The sequence below is a fragment of the Heliconius melpomene genome, chromosome 4, assembly GCF_056956725.1.
Source record: "Heliconius melpomene rosina isolate 202511_hmr_F chromosome 4, ASM5695672v1, whole genome shotgun sequence".
In the NCBI taxonomy this organism is placed as follows: Eukaryota; Metazoa; Arthropoda; class Insecta; order Lepidoptera; family Nymphalidae; genus Heliconius; species Heliconius melpomene.
In genome coordinates this window covers 1177336-1203383 of record NC_140392.1, presented here as the reverse complement: position 1 = coordinate 1203383, position 26048 = coordinate 1177336, and the positions used below count along the sequence as shown (strand labels likewise).

The following is a 26048-nucleotide window of genomic DNA, read 5'->3' as shown; positions in this document are numbered from 1 at the left end:
TAATCCTTTTCAAGTGACATAGTGTCCAAAAAAATCCATTTTCATTGGCTTGGTCTCGTCATCAGAGCGAAACAAAAAAATCTCCCATAGGAATCGTCTATAGAATAGGAATAGGGATCGTCGCGTTTACCTGTCACTGTGTCACTATGCCAGGGGCCCAGCCCATGACTATCTATTGGTCTTTTTTGGGAGTTACGTGCCCAAAGGGTAAAATGGGACCCTATTACGAAGACTGCCCTATCCGTCCGTTGGTGTGCCTGCCACCGGGCTGTATATCGAACTGTAATAGTTAGACAGTTGAAATTTCTGCAGAAGTTGTATTTTTGTTCCTGCTATAACAACAAATACTAATAAACAGAATAATTAAAATGTGTAATGTGTAAAATGTAAAATAATAAACGTGATTTTTTACCGTTTTTATAGGTAGTACGGAACCCTTCATGCGCGTGTCCGACTCGCAATTGGCCGGTATTTTTACTTATACAAGTTGAACATTGTTTCCAAATTACAATGTAATATTAGTGTTATTAAAGTGTCTGTGTAATTGCAACCAAATATGAAATATTGTACTGCGTACTGCACGCGAATAATAAACATATGTACCTCTTTCAACATAATTTCTGACCACCAAATCGACTGTCACCTGATTTGGTCTTTTTGTGGTCAAATATACATACGGAGCTTATATTAGTGGTTTTATAACTGTGACATGTTTTGAATGGAAAGTATTAGAAAAAAATTATTTACTATGTATTTTTAAAATATGTAGTTGAATGGACTAGAATGTATGGCTTAGTGGTCAGAGCGCTTGGACGGTTTCCAACAGGCGCGGATTCGAGACCAATTCTCTTATTTATACGTTTTGTAAGAAATACTGTTAATATTAATAAATATTTGAATACCATATAAATATATCCACATTCTCTTATGATATTAAATCTTCCTTGTAACGTGCGAACTGCGATGTACCTGTATTAATAATTAACTATTTCCAATGACATGCGAACAGCATATTACAGCTGTATTAATTATTTTGTTGTGAAAATAATTTGAATTTATAATACTTAATAAATTGTTTGAAACAATAATTATTTTAATTATCATCAAAGAATTGGTAAATAATTTGTGGTAGGTACTATAGACTAATGGCGTAACTCAACGCTGCGCCTTGGCTTATTAATATAATTCCTGAATTGCCTGAATTAATATAATTCCTGAATTTTATATAAGTAACAATTTTAAATCACACAGATGCTACAAATATAAGCTAAATTGGTCTCAACAGCTGTAATTTCGACAGTCCTGTCACCTCCGCGACCCGTAGACGTGGTGTAAAGGTTTCTAATTCTAAGACCTTGGCTTGCATCAGCGCTATGAAAGGGCGCACTGTCGGTTCGCAGCTATGCTTTGTTTTTGATAGCTGAGGCCTGAGATGAGAGTGAAATGTTCTTTTTCTATTTATTCCTTGACATCTTTGGCATTGGAGTATTGTAGTTGTTATTGTGTGTTCTTATTTAAGGCTTAGAATTATGCCTTTTTGTTTTTGCTCGCAGCTTTTTTACCAATATAAATTAATACAATGTACGAAAAATATATAGACATTTTTATTATTTCAAATACTTATATCCTAAACTAGATCTCTAAACTTTTGAAGTAGTTGATACACAATGATTCTTCTGGCTCGAGGTAATGCATTATTTTCATTTCTTCTCTCTGGAATGACACTAGGACAATTGACAGTATAATAATTATATTAAATTGTAAAATAGTGTAATTCGTATAAAAAAAGATACGGACTACGTGTATGTTGTATTTAATTAAAATATATTTTAAAAATACACTAAATTCCCTCTGCCTATCCTGCTATACGGGATACGACGAGAAGATAAAAAAATATTCTTCAATGCTATCGAATTTTGAAAGTGAAGTTTATTATTATATTTTTTTTATTATCGTAATTCAAAGCAACACCGTGGAGTAGTGTCGTGCTTGTACCGCGCACCGCCGTCGTCCGCCTCGTGGTGAATGGCTTGTTTAGTTCGTGAGATGCATATCAATGTTGTTCAGTGTTGTGACGTTGTTTGCTGTCTTATGTTGTAAATGTGGAGAGCAGAGAGTTTTGATACTAGGATTTAACTAGCTACTGCTACTGAAAAGTTTAATTAAATATAAAAAATACATATATACATTTGTAAATAATACATGTTATTGGATACATTTAAACATAAATTCTTATAATCTTAGTAACTATGATCTTAGACGCAGGTTGAAAATTTTATTTATTGTAACTTTTTTAAAATTAAATATTCCATTTACCCAGGAAGCTTATTATATTTATTTTTATTACATTACGTTAACCATTCAATCTCTACTAAAACGATTAATATAAACATTTATTTCTTCAAGTTATATCTCTTATAAAATACTTTGTTCCTGAACTCACATCACTATAAAGGAGCGCAAGCGCATTCTATCACGACCCGAGTGTTACTATTAATAACTATTGTTAGGAAACAATCTCTTCTAACGAAATATATCTTTCGTTATAAGAAACTACCCTTTACCGGCTTTGAAGCCAACATGGACGTGTTCTGTCGAAATGATACCATAGTTTGTTGTATATGATTGTTATGTTTTGGTAGGGTTGGCATATAATATCTTATTTCAAAAAAATATATTTATCTAAAATATATAAGCATAGTCACAAACTTAAATATTATCCACACCATCTGGATGCGTGGCACTTCACTACTGTGCGGTTTCGTAGGAATTTCCTTCCACGCGCCACCGAACTGTGGAACGGTCTACCCGCGGCAGTGTTTCCAGGTCCGTACGATATGGGTACCTTCAAAAAGCGCGTCTATCTCCACCTCAAAGGCCGGCAACGCACCTGTAGCTCCTCTGGTGCTGCACGGGGTCGTGGGCGGCGGTGATCATCATCAGGTGACCCGAACGCTCGTTTGCCTTATCCTTTTTCCATAAAAAAAAAAAGAGACATATTTTTAAGGACATCTACAATTCGCGAGGTTCCAGCAGAACTTTGCATTTGTTTGAGTTTTTGGCCGGTTTATACTGCTTTATGGAAATTTTTTGAGTTCGATTTCTTAAGTGAAAGATAAGAACAACAGTTGCGTTTACGCCCCTGTACCACGACTAGCCTCAAAGTATAGAAGCTTTTAAATGAGCACGATGCATAAATATAATGAAAACATTTTTAATATTTTTAAAGTGGTCAGTATTTTACACTCAGGAAATAAATCAAGTAATCAAAACATATTACTATAAAACTTAATGGCTTATTTTTTACTAAATTAATTTTAATTATTAATCATAATTTTATAGATTTACGTAAATTATTTATCTATTTCATGACAATCAATTACTGAATGCTAAAACAGAATTAACATTTCATCACTTTGTCTTTGTAGACCGAATTAGCGGAAAATTAAAATTTTTACACTTGTTTTGCTAAGCAGAGTATATTCACTTACTTTTACATTTCATAATAAAATATTTAATATTAAGTTACAATGCTCCTATAACGAAGTCTAATTTAAAAAAAAATACATATTTATGATAGAGCATAAAACATAGATATATAGCATATAAACGTATACATATAAGTTGTGGCGCAAAGGCATTAACGTGACAGGTTGTGGGTTTGATTCCCACTTAAGGTAATGAAATATTTAATATTTTCATTTCCTCGCTCTGGTAATAAGGCATAAGCGCGCGTTTAATTCCGGATGGATTTAATGGAGACCGGTGTCTCATAATAGAAACGGAGTGTCTTAACAATTAAGGTCAACGGGAACTAAGGTCTCTTCTGCCGACTCTGCAACCGGCGAGGTACAAAAACCTGAAACTGGAGCCTAAATCCTTTCCTAAAGCTGACAGCCCTAATAAGTGACAAGATTTGTTCGGGCTTGTACGGTTTCGAAATGGTTATTGCATTATTACGAGGACAAAACGGCAGCTTTGGCGAATAATAAGTTCATTTTGTTATATGTACGAGTAGTTTGAAGTTTTGTAATTTATAACGTAATACAATACTACAATGTAAATACTTCGCTTTGTGTATTATAAATGACGAAAATACATAATTATATGACAATTTTGAGGCCGTCGTAGCGCAGCGGCACAGCGTCTGTAAAAACGATGGTTGTGGATTCAGTTCACACTCGGGAGAAATAGTTCTTTTAATTTTTCTAGCCAGGAGTTTGAAAAGTTGCAGCGTTGTACTCCGCCATTCAAGACTCAATGTCTGTATGTGTAAAACAAATGTTTAACAACAATTTACACATATGTATGTAGGTACATATAGAGATAGCAAATATTAATTTTAATTCGGTTTAATGTCAGTTAAAAACTAATTGGCCATTTTGCGTACTGCTATCTAATTTTATGATCATTACCAGCACTGTCCCTACAAAAGTAGTACATCTCAATATTAGCGTATACTCGTATATATAGTGTAGGCGTTGCTAATTTCTTCGTAATTTAATAAGGTCAGGTTCACTCGGTAATTTGCCTTGTAAACCTGTTAGTAGGATAAGAGGAAAAATTACAGGACGCTACAATTTTAGCAATCAATAGCACTCAGAGACGTTAATTAGAGTTTAACTGATAATTATTTTGAATTAGGTCATTGTAGCGCAGCGGTATAGCGTTTGAGTACTAACGCGGAGCTGGTAGGTTCGATTCCGGTGTTTAATTGTTTTTATTTCCCCGCTGTGGTAATAAGACAAAGCGCGGCGCTAAGTTTCACAACTCAACACGTAGGGATGGGAAATGGGAACGAAAGGTGTTTACACTAGGTTCCTTCTACTTACTTTTATAGGTTGAACCTTTCAAAAAAAGCTGATTATATAGGTAATATTAGGCAGAGCAAACCTGGGAACCTACTGTTAAGACACACGTTCGTATTAAAATACTTTCTTTCTCCCACTTACAGCCGAATTCTGGACACATTGCGTGTTGAGAGGCGGAACTCAACGCCGCTCTTTAGCTACCGAGAGGAAATGAAGATAATATGTCTTCATCATGTGTTATTACACAGATATATTTATCTATGTAATTTTTTATTACAAGTATAAGTAAGTGGGTCGTAGATTTACCGCTCGTCATACTAACAATTTTATAATATAACCTTTTCTTCCTTTGAATTTGAACAGCATGCTATTTAGAAAGCAATTCTAGGTCGGGCAATTTGCATCTAGTGTTCAACTTAGTGTACTAACTGGTTTCGAAACTTAGGTCATTAGGACTTTAATAGAAATGGCTCTAATACAATTGAAATTAAAGTAAAATTATTAATATAGGTATATGTAAATATAGCGTTCCTTTTTTATGACACCCGTCAGATGTCTATAATTAATTGACAACCACATAGAAGGAAAAAAAAAGTGAATACGTGTGAAGATAAAAGCTATAAAGCAAAGCAAATTGAATAAAAATAATATATAAAAGAGAGATACGAATAATTAATGTCTATTCCGCACGTGACACCTACCTACCACATTTTCATCCGTGGCAAGCCTTAATGCCACACTGAGGCACAGACTCAGAATCAAACTACCGTTAAACCACTAAAGAGGTATAGTGAATAAGGCTTTACTTCAAATTATGCATTCACTATGTAGCGGGATACTACTTAATTCATGGGAATAATGCAATATTATATACATATAGGTACTAAAATGGGCCGTCGTGGTACAGATGAGCTGGTTGACGGTTGACGGTTGGGATTCGATTCTTAATACGAGTAATGAAGTATCGGTAATGAGGTATTTTCACTTCCAGGCTGTAGTAACAAGACAAAGCTAATTTCCAACTAATATTTTGAAAATTGGGCGGTGTGTAGGGAACGGAGTGTCTGTACACTAGGTTTCCTCTGCCTATCCTGCTATATGCGTGATGCAGCGGGAAGCTAAAAAAAATATAATATTTTATAAAAATGTAATTTGATTATATCGGCAACAATGTATAGTCAGAAATTGCCTTAGAGATGGTAAGTATGGGAATTGATAAAGCTTAGCAAAGTGCACTATGTACCTATGCTATGTGAGAATCCTTTGCATCATCGATTCTAAGTATATTACATTATAATTGTAATGCTATTTAGAAATATCTACCAGAAATGGAAATAATGATGAAATATGATGAAAAATTATGAAAATAAATTATTAATTAAAAAAAAATAAAATAAAATAATAAATATTTTTTGTGGGTTAGGCAGAAGGATCCTGTGAACTACTATAAGGATAAAGACACTCCGTTCTAATAAAAATATTTTTTTAAATTAAATTTATTAAAATAGCATTTTTATATATTTTATAATCGCACAAACGAAAATGCAGACTTTAACATGTATTTTATATACTAGCACAAACTTTTTGGTATCTAACCTCAAACAATAGTCATTATTGTAATTTGTAACTCAGTCATTCCGTGAACTAACCCAAATACTAACGCACATTATGTACCGAAATCTATGAAATTATATTTTGTACCAGCCTTTTGCCTTTAATAACTTCCGAAAGTCCCTTGATGAGGTCACTTGAGTCAAATGGGTCAGTCTATAGTAGCTTTAGTTGTATATGTTATCAAAATATAATGCTAATTTAAAAAACATTAAGAAAAATATTTTTCTGTATTAGCAAAAAGGTACAATATATGGAAAAATTGTTGGTAAAAGCACATCGTCTGACTGTAACCGTGATGTTTGTGGGTTCAATTCCTACACGGAGGAATGAATTATTTCTATTTCCTCGCTCTGTCACAAATACAAAACGTGACGTTAGTTCCGTCATTCGACTCGCAATGTCCCGAATATTGGCGGGAAAGTAGGAGCGAAGAGTCTTAACTAGGTCTAGGTTAATACAATCTGTGTATTAAAATACATATTGCAATATAACTGATACAGCAGTTTTAAAATCCAGCTAAAAAAATGTGGAATAATTATGTAACTCAATTAAAATTTACATTTAATTTTAACTTTCAGGAAACACATCAAGACTACGGAATGGGGCGGAGTTGTTGAAGATAGCTTGCCATATAACAAAATGATATAAATATGGAATCACCGGTCAGAATATGTATAGGTACATATTAATTATATACTTATAAAAAATATTTTACTTTTAGAGACCTTCTGACTGCCACTTGTATGTATAAATGACATTTTCATAAATATGAATGCTAAACTATATAAAGTAAAAAATATTTTTTTATAATAAATGCTGAAGCAAATGCCAATGCAGGAAAATATCGTTTATTTGATAAAATAATTGCACTTTTTTTAAAATAAGTATATGTATATGTATGTAAATGATGCGGAATATGTCGCCAGGGCTCGCTACGTAGCTGTCAATACCTTTAAATTTGCCGAACGTGGAGAGTGAATATTTTGTTTAGTTTTTTTATGAATTTATAAAAAAAATATTCTATAGATATAACGTATACGTTTATTTGAAATTTCAGGTGCCGCATTAGTAGTGAACTTGTTACTGTTGACCAGCAAAGTCACTGCAAATACATTGCCCATAGAAACGACAAAAGAACCCTTTGGCAAAACTAATGTCACCACTTGGAGGAGTAAACCTAAACTACCAGATGTTGCTTTAAATGAATTACATCCAAAAGATTCCACGAGTGAAGAGCACACAGAGAAAAATGCTAAATATAAAGACAGGGGAAGGGTTAAGTTCAATTTGTCTAAACCAACGCAAAGTAGTGCAAAAAGAACAACGACTGTATCAGACGTTATAATAGTAACACCGACTCCAGAAATAAAAAAACCTGCGGAGATTATAAGCAGTATGCATACTTATAAGAAAACTAAAATGCCCTCGGTCACTTTGGTCAGCACGAGCAAACCATTTGAGTTATCGTCCGTTCAGAATGACGAATATGATGATGATGATGATGATGCTGATGAGGACGATGAAGATAATGGATCTTTTGAAAAATATTCGTCTACTAAGTTTGATGGTGGAAGTTTCTTTACAATGCCAAGTTTCGATGACGACGATGATTTTAATAGCAAAAAATATATGCATGGCTACGATATGGATGTGAAAAATGATCATAGTAAACCTTCTTATGAAAGTTTCTCTAGTTTATTCCCTAAAAGTGTTTATACACAAGAGGAATCTTCGTACACGTCAGATTCCTATTTTGACTTCAACTCTGATCTCACTACGCCTAAAAACAATTTCTTTGATAAAAAATATCAAGAAGTCTCGTCTAGTATTTTGAATCATTTAGATATAATTAAATCTAAATCACCACCGCCGAATATAACAAATATAAATAAAGTAGTTAAGGAAAATGTAGGATTTGATAAGCTTAATAACAATACACCAGCTAACAAATCGAGTGTATTTATAAAGAATACCAAAGAAATTCGTTATCTAGATAGCGATAAAGCCGGTTCTAGCAGTGATGGGCTATCTGATGTACAGGGTACAAGTATTTATTATGAAATGACTGTTTTATCAACTGAAACCTATAATTTTAAGGACAGCAACGATTATGACTGCGAAAATGATACTGAAACGTCCTCTACAACACAAAGTACTCCTATAAAAGAAGAAATTGAATCTATACAAGGCAAGCTTTCTAAAAAAGTGGAAATTTCATCTAAAAAACATTTGATCGATTCTGAACCAAGTCCAGTATCTATATCAATAGTTGCTTCTCCGTTCTCCCCAAGTACAATACAGCCAGCTCTTAGTTCAGTAAATCCAATGCCTACTTCTACGCAAAATGCATTTTTTTCTACTGATACGAGTAGAATATATTCTAGCAACTATAATAGTAGAAATAAAAATTATTCTAAACGTCTTAATTTATCGGGCACCAAAAATTCACCAAACAGTGTATTTTCTACTTTGCAAACAGAGCAAGCATCTCCAAATCAAGCTAACAGGCCTCAGACCAGACGATTTCATTTTACTACGCCTAAAATAAAACCAATATGGATGGCACCGAGAAAAAATTACACTAGACCTGTACCTCGAGTTCCGACTACGATATATTATGAACATTTTGATATAAAAGATAAAATTATGAACAAAACTAAGACGAAAGGAAGCTTAACAACACAGTCGTCTGATATTGACCCAGTATTACAAAGTGAAGTAAGTGGTGTTAAGAAAATTGTACATTCTCAATCTATATCTGATAACACAATTCCATCATTATGGAAGAGAGGATCGACGAAATTTGCGACTTCTACTTCTGCATCTGGTGAAAGAAATACTGTAGTTGATTTAGAAATACCTCCAACCATGACAGCATGGGCTTTGGCTAGCTTGCGAAGTCCCCCACCATCTAACTACACAGTAAATAGCACGGTGTCAACACAAAAAACTTTTGATGAGAATGAATTACAAAAAGTTGCAGAAATTTTAGGTATGTATAATGTTTATTATATTTTATTTTAATAATATTTTAATAATATTTTCTGTAATATTTCCATTTTCTAGGTAAGAAAGAAGTTACCACTAGTTCTACAACAAGTACTACAGTGACAGCAAACAACTTTGTTACTAAAAATATAACCGAAATCTATCAGAAGAAATTACCGTGGAAGCCTATATTGCCTACTTTATCTAATTCTGTTCTTGACATCAAAGAAAGACCTGAACCGATATCGGAGCGTGTACCAGCAGAAAGTAATATATCCATTCAAAGTAGTGCAGAACCTGCAAGCACTTTATCAGTGAATGTATTGGCAAGCACTGATACTAATTCTGACACTGAAACTGAATCTCCCTGGATACCAGTAACAGATAACGACCAAACTGTTGAAAGTAATAACTCTTTGCAAAATGAAACTGAAACAATTCCGCCAGTTGACGCAACCAAGTCAACTGGATTCGAATCTATTACGAAATTACCTTCGAGTGTAACTACGCCTAGTGACGACACAGCGGCTTCTTCAGAAGTGAAGAATATAACGCAAGAACTAAAACAGCATGTAAATGTACAACCTACTACTGATAATTATGAAATAACAACAATTAGATTTTCTTATGTTCCAATAGAAACTGAGGAAACCATATCAGCAGATGTAACAGATTGGATTCCTGTTTCTCCAACACGAACTCGTGATACAACTACGGACAATACTCCTGTGACTACTTATAGACCAAAATACGTAACTACTACTGAGAAAATGGAAGAAACGACTACTGTCATAGACAATAATACATCGCCAATCGAAGTATCGTCTCAAACAATTGAAAATGCAACGCATAAAGAAATTACGATAACAACTGAGATGGTTGAAAAAATAATTTCTACAGATATTCCAACTACTACAGATATTAGTATACCAGATACAACAATTAAAGATATAATTACATCAACAACAGAGCTCACAACAACACCAATTGAAACAACTACAATCATAGTAACAGTGGCCACTGAAATAAATTCTGAAAGGGTTCCAATAACTACTATCCCAGATTTACCCGAAACTACTGTTGTCGAAGAAATAAAGGATAAAGAAAATGAAATAATAACACAAGACAACAAACCTACAGAAACTGATAAAATTGAAACTGAAACATATTCAACAACAATGCAAACGAAGCATGTACCAACAACAATAAAGTACATACCAGCTGTGAACCCTTCAACAACAGTCCCGACGACAACAGAATTCTCACATCTTGTAGAAAGTACGACCGAGTTCGTAGAAATTACAACAAAAACAGTAAATGAATTGGAAGATCTAACGAGTTACTCTGATGTGACAACTGAGGCGTCTTTGAGGACACTAGAGGAAGAAGCGGGTTCGGGCGCGGCGATAGCGATAGCTGTCAGTACTATTGGAGTCATCGCGCTTGTCTTACTTGTTGGATTATTGGTAAGTTCTTATATACATTTTATTTAAATCATCGCCTCTTAATTAGTTAAATTAATTATAAAAATATTTTTTCGACATAATTTCTATACTGAATAGCCAGTGCATGTCGGTTCGAATCCCATTACAATTTTTGTTTTTAAATAAAACAAAACAGCACGTTTGCATAAATATTACAATCAAACATTTTCATCTTGAAAATTTTCATCTTCAATTAAATTTCTTTCTTCTTGGGTTTCTTTCGAGTTTTTCTCCATCGAATAAAAATTCTCCATCGATGAATGTTCGTACAACTTCTCCAAAGTAATGAGCATAATATCTATAGATAGCTCACGATAAATTACGTTCACTACTTTGGGTGACGTTGTAGATTAATTAATTATACGTAGATAGTAAGATACAGCGTACCCTGAAATTTAATATTTTAAAATTTTAGAATCTTCTGAAATTATGCTGCGGGCCCACAAAGGTTCGTTTTCCATACCTAGTTATTCGCAGATATTATAAAAAACTAGCGGCCCGCTCGCGGTGTCACCCGCGTGAACTGTTGTTATTAATTTCTGTCTCCATGACTACGTCCTAGTGACGTCTATGCAAAATTTGAGACTCCTAGCATTTGTAGTAACGAAGTTTTATACAAACTTTCGACCCCAAAAACAACCCCTTAGAAATCGAATATTACAAATTCCTGTCTTAGCGAGCACCTACGTCCTATAAGTAACTCCTATGCAAAATTTGAGATTCCTAGCACATGTAGTTTCTGAGATTTCGTGATGAGTGAGTGACCTTTCGATTTTATATATATAGATTTATATTCAAATTAACTAATTTTTAATCGATTCGATTTTGATAATATCGTACTGGATAGAATATACTTTTTACTGGACTTTTTACTTTTTACATATGGTCTTATTTAAATGAATATATGGTTCGCTCTTTTTTAGCTTTACGCTATATCACGCCCATAGCATGGTAGGCACAGGGAACCTAATGTTAAAATACTCCGTTCTCATTAAGACACTTCCACTCCCTGCTTTGCGTCGAATTCTCGTGACATTGCGCATTGAGTGTGGAACTCAACGTTCAGCTTTGCTCACGTTTCAGCTCACGTTACCAGAGCGAGCAAACGAAAATATTTAATAATTTCATTTGAGTGGAAATCGAACCCGCTACCGTTGCGTTTACAATTGCACGCTTGTGCCCGTGCGCTACGATAACGACAACAAGCAACTTAACAAACGCAATATAACAATATATCATTTACACATGTTTACTTTAGCTTATGGTTAGTAACGTTCCTTTATTTATGCGTTTTATTAAATGGAGTTAGTAATTTGATTAACATACCTTATTCCTTCAAGGTTTCTTCTTGAGACTTGCGGGACATTTTGAGACTGTTCCTGAAATTGATGATGATATCATTTTAGTGAATGGTATCTATTATTGGTAGGTAGGATAAGGTAATTGCCACTTAGCCACAACAACTATTTCAATATACTGGTATGTATAAAGTTTAAAAAACAACAATATTTTATGAGAAACAGGAGAACCGGAGTATTTATCACTAGATCCCGATGTACAGTGAAAAACTAACAATAAATGCAATATTTTATATTTTTTAAACAATATTTAGTTTTAGTATTTAAATCAAGAGCCTGAAACAAAGAAAAAAAATATACCAAATATATCTATCCAGACATTTTATTTATAAAAATAAATAAAATATTACTATAGACTGCAATTTACATACATTTTCGTTCCTAAATATTTTTTTTAAGATCTCTGCCACAATTTGAAAAACACTTAGCACTTGCATACACCAATTGCAGAACAGTAAATGCAACAGCAAGTACAATTCAAAGCAAGATATAATTATAACAATTTCTCACAACGTAGCTGGACACCAACGGCTTAAAAGCTCATAAAAATACCTTGCAGTAACACTATCGCTGTCACCCGACACCTCTTATCGGAGTTGCGAGAACTCACTGGCCCGCCTTAGCGCTTTACCACCCTTGATAACATTATATTATTTAAACATCCGGTCAAGTTTAATTATTTGATTGTAATGTCTATATTGTTTGGACTTTTGGATTGTACGATACGGTTGTAGGTTCGATTCTTTTCTGTTTGGTGTAGATTTTTTATAATGTGACAATAAGGTGGTGTAATATGTAATGTAGGGATAAAGGTAAGTTTTTGACTCCCTGACCTTGATCGATACATATAGTATACCATTCGTCTATGTCCACATGTCGGTTTTGAAAAATAAAATGGTCGGCCATCGTGGTGCAGCTACGTTATTTGACTGTAAACACGACGGTTGTGAGTTCGATTCCTACTCGAAGGAATAATCTTTCCTGGAATCCCACCACTCATCACGCAAAGTCGCAAATTTGGGGAAAAAGTGAAAAATGGAATGTCTTAAAAACCAAAAAAGCTAAAAAAATATTTAAGCCACCTCTTATCTTTCCCTATGTCCCAATAAAGCACCTATACTATGCTATAGTATTTGTATTTATATAAAATACCTTATACTCGTAGATATTTTCTCACGATAGAACTTGATCCCAGTACAAAAATGCAAAGATGTAAAAGATAATTTATAGTACAGAATAGGAATTTATTTTTTTGTTAGTTTCGTCACAAGGATTAACGAAATGTATTAATTATTATTTAATTAAAAAACCACAGGATGTATCTTTAAGCATTAAACAAAATATGGTAAAAACTATAATTAAATGCTCTAGTTAACTTTATTTTCATTGGGTTGATTTAGAATCGTAAAAAAAAAGTTTATTTTTAATTATTGCATTTGTTTCTTTTAAATCATAATTATTATAAAATAATTTCATCGATATCCACTTTAAACTGAACACAACGTTAATAATATAAAAAAGGATTTTTTTTCTATAGTACAAGTTAATGCAATCCCACCAACGCCAATTATATCCCTAATTGAAAATTATATAAAATAATGTTTGTTTCTATTCACCCCGCTTAATCGATATTCGATTTCTACAAGTAAATATTATAATACATTTAAAAGAATAACATAATTAAGTTATATAGACATCATTCTATAATATTATATACTATCCTACCACCACTTTATTTCCATAAATCCTTCTTTCTTTTATCCTAATCTAAATTTTTCTTTAATTAATGTAGTAACTTTTTCAACCGTGACATAACCTTTCTTTGACTTTTTTAGCTTTTATCTTACGGCTCCGTGAATAGGTTATATATAGTATCAAATTTTTTAGATGTAATCCCAAATATATAAAATAGTTACTGAATAATAATGTATATAAAACGGTCATAGTGACGATAACGATAATAATGTCGTTTTCATGACATAATTTAAACAAAACGCATAACGGGTGCGTTTACACGCAACAGATTATCACTCTCATTCGAGGAAATGAAATATTTGACATTTTCATTTTCTCTCTCTGGTAACGAGGCAAAGCGAAAGAATTCAAAGGAAAGTAGGTAACGAACATAACTGTGATAACTGAACTGGTAGTACCCTTCAATGCGGGATACAGCGTGCAAACTAAAAAAATATATAAAAATAAAATAAAAAAGCTCTTACCAACAATATATATAGCTTTTCTTTCCACCAAAAACACTAAAATTATATCTTAATAAACAATTTTAGTCATAAAACATAAACTATTACTAATAAACATTTAAGAAAATTAAAAATATATTTTTATTGAATTTAATTAAAATATAAAAAAGAGAAGAAATTAGGTGCGGGCGCGCACTCTACTGGTCTAGAGAGTTGTGAGTTGTGACTTATGAGTTCGAGTTGATTTGTTTATGAGTGATTCAGTTTCAGGGCGGTGGGCGTTATTTAGGGTGTTTTGTATAGAAAGTATTTTATTTTAATTATCTATTAGTTTTATGTTGTAATTATAAAATACAAGTATACATACTCGTATATTAGGGTTTACACAGGAAACCACTAGGTTCCTTCTGTAAACCCCGATGTAAAGAAAACACCCCCATTTTTACGCACTGCACAATTTTCTTTCCAGTTTTCTTACTATTGTTACTTAGGGGAAGAAATAAAAATAATTTATTCATCGTAGTGCGAATCGAACCCACAACTACAATCTTTTACAGTCAGACGATCGATGAGTTTTTGTGTAACTTTTTTTTTATTTTTACTTAATATAATTTTATATATATAATACTAGTGGACGCGCGCAGCTTCGCCCGCTTATTTGCACTTTTAGGGGTGAATCCTAATAAACTATGAAACACGTGTTTAATGAAATAATTTTAAGAGTTTAAATTTCAAATCTTATAAAAATCGGTGGCGATTTAAAAAAAATCCATACAAACTTCGACTATATTGCAAATTCCCTTTTTAGCGAGCACCTACGTCCTATAAGTAACTCCTATGCAAAATTTGAGATTCCTAGCACATGTAGTTTCTGAGATTTCGTGATGAGTGAGTGACCTTTCGATTTTATATATATAGATGATGAAATAGGAAGGGATGTCTAACAAAAAAAAGTATACAAAACTTTCTTATAACTGCACCTTACTAAGGCTCTTACTAAGCTAAGTTAAGCGTCGCCATATCGCTAGGAAAGGATGTTTTTACAAAGTTAATTATAAGCAAAGCTAAATGATAATTAACCTTTAGTTTCCATTATACTTTTGGAACCTTTCTATTTCTTTATTTTCACGCGTTATATTCGAAGAAGACAGAATATATTGATAAAACACTCCGTCTTCTTAATCTATACCTACTAATATTATGAAACTGTGACAGTGTTTGTTTGGTCCACCGCGTTAGTAACTACAAGAAAAAAGTATTATGGACACTTTTAATAGGTGATAAATAAAAAATGCTGAACCATAAGTGTTTAACCCAAAGAGGTGTTACCTAGAAGTGGCTAACTAACGTCAAGTGCCAATTTGATTACGTCTCTCGACGTCAGCTAAATATTTTAACGACCTACTCGTAAGTACGAAGTAGGTACGAACTGGGAACCATATTCCCACGTTTTAAACTCTTTTGCTTACATATTATATCAATTTTATTATTCTGTGTTATATTTGTAAATTGAAATTCATTACTTTAGAAAAAAGGATAAGTAGATTTATGTAAATCAAACGGAGATGATCTCATCATTTAAATAAGATGTATTTTAATTTAGGGTATAGTAAAAGTTTTCTGAGAAATGGTTCAGTAATTTTTGACATGTGGATATTCAGTAAATAAGTGTCAAAATACTGTTCGCCACGCACCAATTTTTAGGATATTGCATATTGAGTGGTACAAATCAACGTCTCCCTTTCTTACCAGAAATGCAAACAATTCATTCCCCTAAGTGGAAATGGAACCCACAACTGTTGCATTTACTTCTTTTCTTCAGTTTTGTCAGTCGCTGTGCCTATGCGCTACGACGGTCCCCACCAACGGATGAATTTTTAATTCAATTCACAGTAATAAATTTACCGAAAATTAATGGCACAACCTAAAGGTAAATTAGGTAAATGATCATTTTAAAGTAATTAATGTCCGTCCTCAAATATACTATATCATTTGATAATTTGAAATTTTATACATTTTTTTGTAGCTGGTGGTCCGTCGGCGTGGTCGTCGTGGTGTGTACGCCCAGCGGTGTACCCCCGTGTCTCTCGACGCGTACAGCTTGGACAGCGTGAGCGTGGGCCACAGGAAGGGCAACCAAAGGTTGAGGGCTAGCAAACGAAGCTATGGCAATCCTGCTTATGATGATGAGGTAATATTTACGGGTTTTTTTTTGTTATTTAAACAAAAAAAAACAAAACACGCCCATTGCTATAGTTTACTACTTTCCAACACTACCACTACCACTTTCCACCGAATTCTTCGAGGCATTACGTGTGACGGAACTCAACGTTGGGCTTTTGCCTTGGTGCTAGAGCGAAGAAATGAAAATATAATAAATAATAATTTATTCCCTCGGGGCTCGAACTCAGAACCATCGTATTACAGTCACCCGCGTGTCCCTGCCGGCTACGACGCGACGGCCTCAATTTCGTTACAATTTTAACATTTTTTTATATAAATATATTTTTCAATTTATTTAACTTCCTTACTATTAGGTAACCTCACATCCAATGCAATACCCAGCCTTAGCAAACTTTGCAATGGACATTGACTCAATAACCGCTGAGTTCTCTGAGATCCCCTCAGTGACGGTGCGACCTGATGAGGTACCACCAGGCTGCGAAGACAAGAACAGGTACTCCAATGTCCTCCCGCTACCGGAGACCAGGGTGCCTTTGAAAAGAATTGGCAATGATCCAACTTCGGAATATATTAATGCTAATTATGTTACGGTAAGCAATTAAGCATTTTTTTATATAAATGAAAAAAAAAAAAAATTTTTTAAAGATTATTGTAGAGCTTTTTGTGTAGGACTGGTGAGAATGACCAATATTTTTATATTAACTGATGATTCACAAGACAAACATATATTATAAATTAATGGTATGGAACGTTATAGTAAGAAATTATTTGTCTATACTTAGAAATAAAAGGGTTTTAGTTGTCGCCTGCAACTTTGTTTTTTATGTTGAATCATTTATTTACTTTGTATCTCATTGATGTTATGTTTTCTCTGTAATTAATATTACATTAATTTTTTTTTATTATTAAATTAGATGCATATTTTTTTATTTCTAGGGTCCCGGTAATATCCGTGACTACTACATAGCGTGCCAGGCGCCGCTGTCTAACACTGTCACTGACTTCTGGAGAATGATCTGGGAGCAGAACTCACGACTGATCGTCATGCTTACTGAGTACATGGAAAATGGCATTGTAAGTTTCCCAGATTCTTGTCTTTCCCGCATGCAGATTAGGAAGAAGGCTAGTGTTAAAAGACTCCGTTATCCATTTTCCAATCAATTCTTGAGACACTGTTGCGCTTTTTCCTGTTACCATAGTAAGGAAATGAATAGAATTCGTTGTGAGAATGGAATCACAACCGTCGAGCTTACAATCGGGCGGTGTTCCCATACACCACGACGACGGCCTCTTACATTAGCATAAGACAAATTTTGACATAAGATACGGCTTTAAAATAATTAAAAACATCAAGAAATCTTTAAATATTGTTCTTAAAAAATATTACAATATTCTGTTACTGGGAATCTAAGTATTTATTTTAACACGCTCTTGTTCATAGTAATCAACTTGCAACTTTGTAACTGTACCTTCAATAAAATCTAAGAAACTGAACCCATATTAATTACGTTATCGTGAAACTTGACTGTTATACGTACGTCGTACATACCTTAGATGATGGGGTATCATCGAGCTGATCTGATGATGGACCCAGGGTAATGAAATTCAGAGAGGTTACTAGTAAAGCACTCGAATTAAGGGTCATATTATTTATAGCTCTTAGCATTTGGTATTTTTGTACTTTTTCTTTTTCTTCTTCTTTAATTATATAATTATATTTGTTGAATTTCTAATACATCAGATTGAAAATTAGTAAACACAATTTCTCTTTACAGGAGAAATGCTACGAATATTTACCACCGTCAGAAATATCGGACAGCAAGAGGACTTTTGGAGAATTCCAGATTATATTAAAGAAACGGGAACAGAAGGACAAATATGCTGTATCCAGTGTCCAACTGATAAACCTTAATACCAGGACGTGGCGGGAGGTGACTCATATGTGGTACTTCTGGCCAGCTAAAGGAGTTCCTGACGATTATGATTCAGTCATAGACTTCTTATCAGAAATGAGGAGTTACATGAAAGTATCGCAGACTGCCAAAGAGTATGATGAAGAGGGTAAGTTTCCAGTGATTTGTTTGTTTATTGACTCACTAACGTTTATTTACTTCAGTCTATAGGTACCTACATTACAAAATAAATATAATTTACTCTCTTTACTTATTTTTTTCACTAAGGCTGATAATTCGTCAGTTTTATCGGAAGTTTATATTTAAATAGAGATCAGTTTTGTGGCATTGTTAATTTTAATCTCCTAAACAAAGCGCCGTCTTGAGTACCGTCACTCAACACCTAATATCTCCAATATTTGGAGTTGCGCGGGAACAGTGTCTTACATTAGGTCCCATTTACCTACCGTGCTATGCGAGAAAAAGCATAAAGCTACTTTAATAAATATAATTCCTTCAAATTATTCCAGGAGTAGAAGTAATATACCAGGACCAAAGTAGATCATCATACCACAATCTATCAAAACTGCGCAGCGACGAGAACGGATCAAGCAACGGAATGAACGTATACTCCCCCGCAAAAGCTGAGGAGATGATGAGGAAGAGCAACCCGACTAATGGCACTCTGGGCAAGATGAAAGCTGCTTCTGAAGTTGAAGGCAAGTTGAAATGACGAATATTTCTTAAATTAGCATCTAGAATTTATTGTTAATTAAAATAAAATAAAAATTAAATAACATGTTCTTGCAATATATGAATTGGTGTTCATTGTTCTCAATACCTACAAGTATTACTTAAAATATTAATTTAAATATTGAAATTTAGGTATCCGTCCATGCACAGTAGTATGTGCATCAGGGGCAGGACGGTCGGCGGCGTTAATCGCCGCGGATATATGCTCGCGAGCACTCGCCGCCGGGCGAGCGGACATACCACGTGTGGTGCGGAAACTGAGAGACCAGCGACCACACTCGTTGACCAACCGACATCATTACATATTTTTGTATAGAGTAAGTATTATTATCTGTTATTTACGTAATATATCATCTACCTTGCCTGTTTAATACATGTAGCTATAATTTTTAAATCAGAGAGTTTTGTGTTTAAATTTCCATGAGTGTACCTTTAAATAAAGTTAGTTAATAATTAATTTTTAAAATAATATGAACATTTCTTTATATACTATTTATTTATTTACAGCTATTGAGTGAATACGGCAACAAGCTGATGGGAGGAGGAATGGATACCATTTGAAACTTCGAAGTCTGACATAAAAAATAAATAAATAGATTATAATTCATTTGTAACAATAAGGTATTGTAAATATCGTATAAAATACCGTTTATACATCACAATAAGGTCTTAGTAATGTTTTATGCAAGTATCTAACTTTAGAGATGGTTGTAGGTTCGATCCCATACTGAGAGAAAGTTTATTTTCAAGGCAAATTGTACAGAACGAAGTAACCCATTGCTCTCTTTTTCCTTTGTTATCCTACATGATAGGGAAATATATGAAAATGAATAAAACTTACAGTTTTGAAACGTATACTGTTCGTATACAAATAATAATGACTAAAGGTTTTCACAAGTTTGATCCTCAGGAACATTGAATAAAAAAAATATTTACATAGCTAAGCTAACTTATACCCTAAGTTAAGACGCTAATTATCGTAGTTGTTGTGGTTTTATAGAGAAAGCACTGACGGTCGACATAATCAATTTTATCAATTTTAAAGATGTAGAGACGTAGTATACTACTCTAATATAAACTGAAGATTTTTTGTCCAAATCCAAAAGGTAAAGGAAGGATCTTATCTGTAATGACTATTGAAAATTTTTCATTGAAAATACCATTTGGCACATACGGTAGTCGTTTAATAACATATTTTTTAGATGTATATATTTTTTATAATTTTATTGTTATTTTGAAATATATTTTTTATTATTTCGGTTCCTATACTGTTAAAGAATAGTAAGAGTTCAGCCTTAATTGGAATATACCAAAGTATACATTAGATCTCTACTTTTTGGTAGCTCAAAAATAAATACTTTAGAACGTAAGACATTCTTTTGGTAGCTAATAGTTATTAAAAAACATATTATTTCGTATTATGAACATAATTCTATTATTAATATTAACACAATTTGTGATATGTTTGTTATCTTCTATTTATTCTTGTAACAAAAAGATTTTTAAGATAAAAACAAGTTTTTTATCATTTGACATTTGTCTATGAATGATAAGTTGTTTCGCCTATTATATTATTATATTATAATAATTTTATATTATTTACTTTTAGATATTGTCATAATAGCCTTTGTAATACTTAGAATAGCTTAAACTACTTAGTTAAATAACGTAATAATAATGTATATAATAAGATTTGAAGAACAATTTAGGTTATCAACTAGAACGCTAGTCTTTAACACATTGCAATACCAAAAAACTCAATTTTCAAATGTTACCTTAGCTTTGAAACGCAGTGTTATATTAAATGCATAATGTAGTATTTATCGAGGTCTGCTGTGATTTCTAATGTCTTCAGCTAAATAATATAAATTGCTAAGTTCATTTTGATATAAATAAACAACTTAATAACATGATAGTAAAATAAAGCAATTTTTGACAGTGTATTTTATAATGTAAATTACGTATACAGATAATAAAATTCCCGCCATTTCTTTTACTTTGTAAATTCTAGGTTATCAGTTTGTTAGCAATTTGTATTATTTAGCTGTGGATATGTAATTTGAATATTTTTTAACTTTAGATTAATTTTATCGCTCTGTGTTGTACATTTTTATAACTTATTGATTAATTAAAAATTATTTTGGAAACTTCATCAATTTTATAAATGTTTGTGTTATACAAATACATATTAAATATTTTGCTTTTTAATCAAAATTTGCTCATAATCAAATGAAAGATAATTAATTTCTGCACAATTTTGAGGTAAAATGAATTTAATTATTATAGATATCCACCTATCTTTTCCTTAAATAGTAAACTAATAAAAATGTACAACACAAAGTGTCACAATACTCTTTAGATTCGATGTGTGCTTTTTAATCACTTGTTATTTTCCACGTTAGTTTGTAAAAATATTTAATTTTACGTTGTATACTTTGAAATATTTTAGATATATGTAATATATTTTGAGAAATTTAATTGTTTATCGTAGCTTATAATCGTTGCCTCCTATATCAACAGCATATAACTATAGTTTTTGCAAGGAATTGCATACAATGAAGGTAGATCACAGATGTTGACATCAATTTAAATGACGTAATAGTATTCCTTACTATAATTGTGACGTTATAAATTCTAAAAACCAATTTTCTAGGAGAAAGACTAGGCTCACACAGTTGTCTTTGCTTCGAAATATAAAAGTAGGTTTTAACTATAGATATATATATATAGAGGTTTACAATTCGGCAACACTTCACATGCTAATATAATTGATGTATGTAAATAATAAGATTATTCTTATATTATTTTTGTTGTTATAATTACTTTTTTTATATTGTTTACCAAAAAATATTATTGTAGCGACGATTTGTGCTCTATGAATAGTTGTAGGAAGACTCATAATAAAGTTTTGATTAAAAAATATTTTCTTTTATTTATACTGTGTGTGTGTAGAATAAAATTTGAATTAAAATATTTTTTTTTCTTTTTATTGCAAAATTAATTTTATACATTTTTTAAATAGATCGAGAGTCAAAGACCGCGTAATCACGAGCCTTTAAAGATTTTATCTAAACTAGGGTCGCAAGTCCCAGATATTTCTCCAAGCTCCTGTCTTTTAAAACCCGTATTGTAAAACTATCAATATTGAAATTCTAAGACATTTCATCATATAATATAATGTATTAGCTAATAACATATTTTTATGCTACAATTTATAAGTAATGTATAAGGATTTTAGCCATCGCTGCCACGAGGACTATTCAGCAACGATTCTTCTATAATAGAAGATTCTGATGAATCTCTATCTTCTTCATTAATTTCTTCCACTATTAGTTCTTCGTCATCACTAATTACAACATCTTGTTGTTTATCCGATTGTTCTTTTTGCTTATTATCGTGATTTACATCCATTTTAGAACTGCTCCCTGAGCTTTCTTGAAGTTTAGCATCAATGTGTAATGAAAATTTTACTCCTGGGATGATATCTTGTATAATTTTAGTAGTCATATCTAGAATAGAATTATAGATTAAAGTCGTATAATACAGCATCTGACTATAAACGCGATGGTTGTCAATGCAATTCCCACTCAGAGGAATGAATTATATTCATTTGCTTGTGGTAATTGGCGTTAAACTCCACCACACGATACGAGATGCTTAGAATTTTACTCTGCCTGGGAAACGAAACTAAAACTATATATATAAATAAAAGAAACAACACAGTCTCGCGTTCTCCTCTGCTATATGATAACATTTAAAGAAAACCATGGGTTACTTTAAAAAAACAAATTAAATGTTGAATCCCTTCGCTTACTCTTCGTGTAATCCAAGGAACCACATTCCTCAGATATTTTAGATAGCGCCGCGGGATCTACCAAATGTTGGCTTGCCTGCGAACATGCATAAGATCCTGCCAATGATATTGAAGAAACTGTCGTTAGATCTGAAAAAGTAAGTACACCTACATATTGTTTTTTTTCAGCATAACACTATGTCATAAGTAGCAGGATAGGCAGACACTAAGACACTCCGGTGCGAACTTTCCGCTGAATTAAGGAGGCATTGCATGTAGATTGGTCGACACTAGAGCGTAGAAATGAAAATATGAAATATTTCAGTTCTTTCAATGAGAATCGAACTCACAACCTGTCGCGTTTTACAGTTCCACACTTGTGCTCCTGGGCCACTGGCCATCCCGCCATTCAATATGCAGTGCATGAGGAGTGTCTCAACACTAGGTTTCCTCTACCTATTCTGCTGTGTGCGAGATACAGCGTAAAGCGATAAAAAAGACAAAAAGTTATTTTTTACTTACTTGGCCTCGTCGGAGAAGTGATGTTGCCTATAATCTGTAATTTATGTGTTTAAATAAGCAAAAATAAGATTAAATTATACAGTGGAAGATGTAGACGTTTACGTCGTTTTAACAAAAAAATACACATCACGCAAAAGAAAGAAAATAAAATAGATAAAAAAAACAACTCATTTTTGTCAACGTTTAATATAGGCAAAAAACACATCGTTCCCTACTTCCCACCAAATTTTCGAGATATTGCACACCACCATTACCAGAAGGAGGAAAAGAAAATAACTCTTTAATAAATCTTTATTTACATTCAAACACTGTCCCACTTCGGTATGGTTTAGATTATTTAATACCTTGTTTTCATTGTATAAGCCGAGTGTGTGTTGCGCTGCAATACTTTCTTTACTTTCGCCATTGGTTTTCTGTAAGATAAAATTAGTAGTTTTTATACTAAATAGCAAAATAATATTTCGGAAGACTTTAGAAATATTTCAACGCCGGACTTGGTGCCAGACCAAAGAAATGAAAATATTAATAAGTAATAATTCAGACATATACTCGTATTTAAATAAAAGAATTTAAAAAACTCACTTCAATATTAGCACGCTGGTATCGGTGGTAGGCCCTCTGTACTATGTTTTTCAGGGCGCAGGTTTGATTCTCCTCAATATTAACTTTCCTTATTAATTTTAAAAATAAACTTTGCTCTTTAACTAAAATATAATTAAAGTTAGTAGCCTTATTGTACATGTTGTTTTTGTAAATTTTTTATATAAATATAATGTATGGTGTATTGTATTGTTAGTTTAATAGACCAGAGGCTAGGGGTAAGTACTATTTTTTTTTATTTCCGTGGTCTGGTGGTTTACGGTATTAATATCTACCATATAATAATAATAATTTAATATTATTAGGGAGTTTTTAGTGAGTTACTTGCATTTAAAACATGGTAAGCTCGTTGCCAAAAAATGTATTGCTTGAAATAAATATTTATACGTATAAATATATATTTATATATTATTTAAATATAATTTGAAATTAATGCGTAACTATATAAAAGAAAGGTAATTATAGAAATTATTATATGCCTTATTTGGTAAAAAATTGACGTACTTGCACTTTTAAAAAAAATTGAAGCAGACTTAAAGTGTTTAAATAGTCTCTCCACATATAATGACAAATATTTCATTTATAAAAAAAATGGAATTACATCATTGTTGCACCAAATCGATCGACATAGAAATTGATAATACTATAAATAACCTGTATCTTTTTTAAAATGTTTTTCTATAATATCGACAGCTTTCTCCACATCTTCGTCATTTAAACCTATAATTCTTAATTCTTCATATATGTCAAATTCACATGCACACTCGCAGGTCTCCTTGCATATGCGACAAGCTACAGCGAGTGTCTCTCGTACTTCTAACAACGATTGCAGGTAGTTTGCTATAAACTTGTATATATCACGTGGCTGTGCTCGTAGTACCTATAAATGTTATTTAAGCTTCCACTGTGGAGGTGCGTTGGGAACGGAGCTTTAACACTATTAAATGGGGCAGTTTTTAAATTGAATTTCACGTTAACGGCGTAAAACTAGGTTCCCAGGTTCCCTTAGCGGGGTAGTCACTACATACGGGATATATCTCGTAATGCTATTTATTATTATTTTCTCAAGCCAAGACAAAGCTCAGGGTTGATATCCGCGCAATGTGTTGATTTCAGACAGAAAGTGAGAAAAAGCGGGCGGAAAGTGGAATTTAAAACCAACTAACGTACTTCTCTTGAGATATCACTCATGAGGTCTTTTAGACCTTCTGGCAACGCCAACTTGCAACTTTCTAGTATTTGTTTTTGTAATAAATCCGTCATGTTTAAATATTTTTTGTCCACAATTAAATTAATATGTGTTTTGTAAATATCAATATGGCCTTGCTTTAGAAAGTAAGAAAATATACATTTTTTAATCGGTATTTGAGTTAAATACAAGATTTCAAGTTAAATAAACATTGTGTTCTTCACATATGCTATCAATTTAAATGTTTTAGAATGGTTTAAAAATTGTAATTAATTTTCTTAAGTAAGAAGTTCTAAACAATTGTTTTATTTTGAGAGATATGTTCTACTATTTAGATTTTTTTACTTATGGCATAGATAGCTAACAAATATGTGCATATTTAAGTATATTACTTATATAATTTTGGTATCTCTCAATTCACGGGGTGGAGTATAAAAGCGCCCTCAAAACAAACTTTTTTTTTTAAATTGATAATGTTTGTTCAATTTAAAGTTCATTAAATTGTCTTTAATATATAAAATAAACTTTAACGTTGAAGATTCTTACAAACAATCCAAACTCCCTTACGGGGTTAGAGACAGAAATAAAATAGTGTGTTGCTATTTTAGATAAAAAGCAATAAAAGCATATTAAAAATAATTCATTAGAAGTTAATGCAGCTT

At 32.5% G+C, this 26048-nt stretch overlaps 2 protein-coding genes across 3 annotated transcripts in view; one reads left to right on the top strand and one right to left on the bottom strand.

The window, feature by feature from the left end:
* LOC146539347 (uncharacterized) overlaps window positions 1-22199 on the top strand; it is a 58275-nt gene extending 36076 nt beyond the window's left edge. For both annotated transcript variants that reach the window (XM_085184950.1, XM_085184949.1), the window contains 10 exons: window positions 7004-7103; window positions 7483-9417; window positions 9492-10879; window positions 16480-16644; window positions 16991-17227; window positions 17574-17711; window positions 18413-18698; window positions 19060-19248; window positions 19415-19599; window positions 19790-22199. In XM_085184950.1, coding sequence (XP_085041076.1) covers window positions 7076-7103; window positions 7483-9417; window positions 9492-10879; window positions 16480-16644; window positions 16991-17227; window positions 17574-17711; window positions 18413-18698; window positions 19060-19248; window positions 19415-19599; window positions 19790-19843 — 4605 coding nt within the window. In that variant the 5' untranslated portion in view covers window positions 7004-7075 and the 3' untranslated portion in view covers window positions 19844-22199. The remainder of the gene's footprint in view (window positions 1-7003; window positions 7104-7482; window positions 9418-9491; window positions 10880-16479; window positions 16645-16990; window positions 17228-17573; window positions 17712-18412; window positions 18699-19059; window positions 19249-19414; window positions 19600-19789) is intronic.
* LOC146539346 (uncharacterized) lies at window positions 22014-25460 on the bottom strand. Its single transcript, XM_085185164.1, has 7 exons — window positions 25368-25460; window positions 24852-25077; window positions 24180-24301; window positions 23942-24010; window positions 23598-23631; window positions 23097-23225; window positions 22014-22791 (listed from the first exon to the last, which is right to left on the bottom strand). The coding sequence occupies exons 1-7, from the start codon at window positions 25458-25460 to the stop codon at window positions 22517-22519; spliced, it is 948 nt and encodes a 315-aa protein (XP_085041290.1). The 3' UTR covers window positions 22014-22516.
* Between the last annotated feature and the right edge of the window lie 588 nt (window positions 25461-26048).

Coding starts and splice junctions, on each gene's coding strand:
- LOC146539346 (XM_085185164.1), bottom strand. CDS start 25,460: ATGACGGATTTATTACAAAAACAAATACTAGAAAGTTGCAAGTTGGCG. Junction 24,302..24,851: donor ACATTTTAAAAAAGATACAG/GTTATTTATAGT, acceptor ATTATATTTTAG/TTAAAGAGCAAAGTTTATTT. Junction 24,011..24,179: donor ACCAGCGTGCTAATATTGAA/GTGAGTTTTTTA, acceptor TTTATCTTACAG/AAAACCAATGGCGAAAGTAA.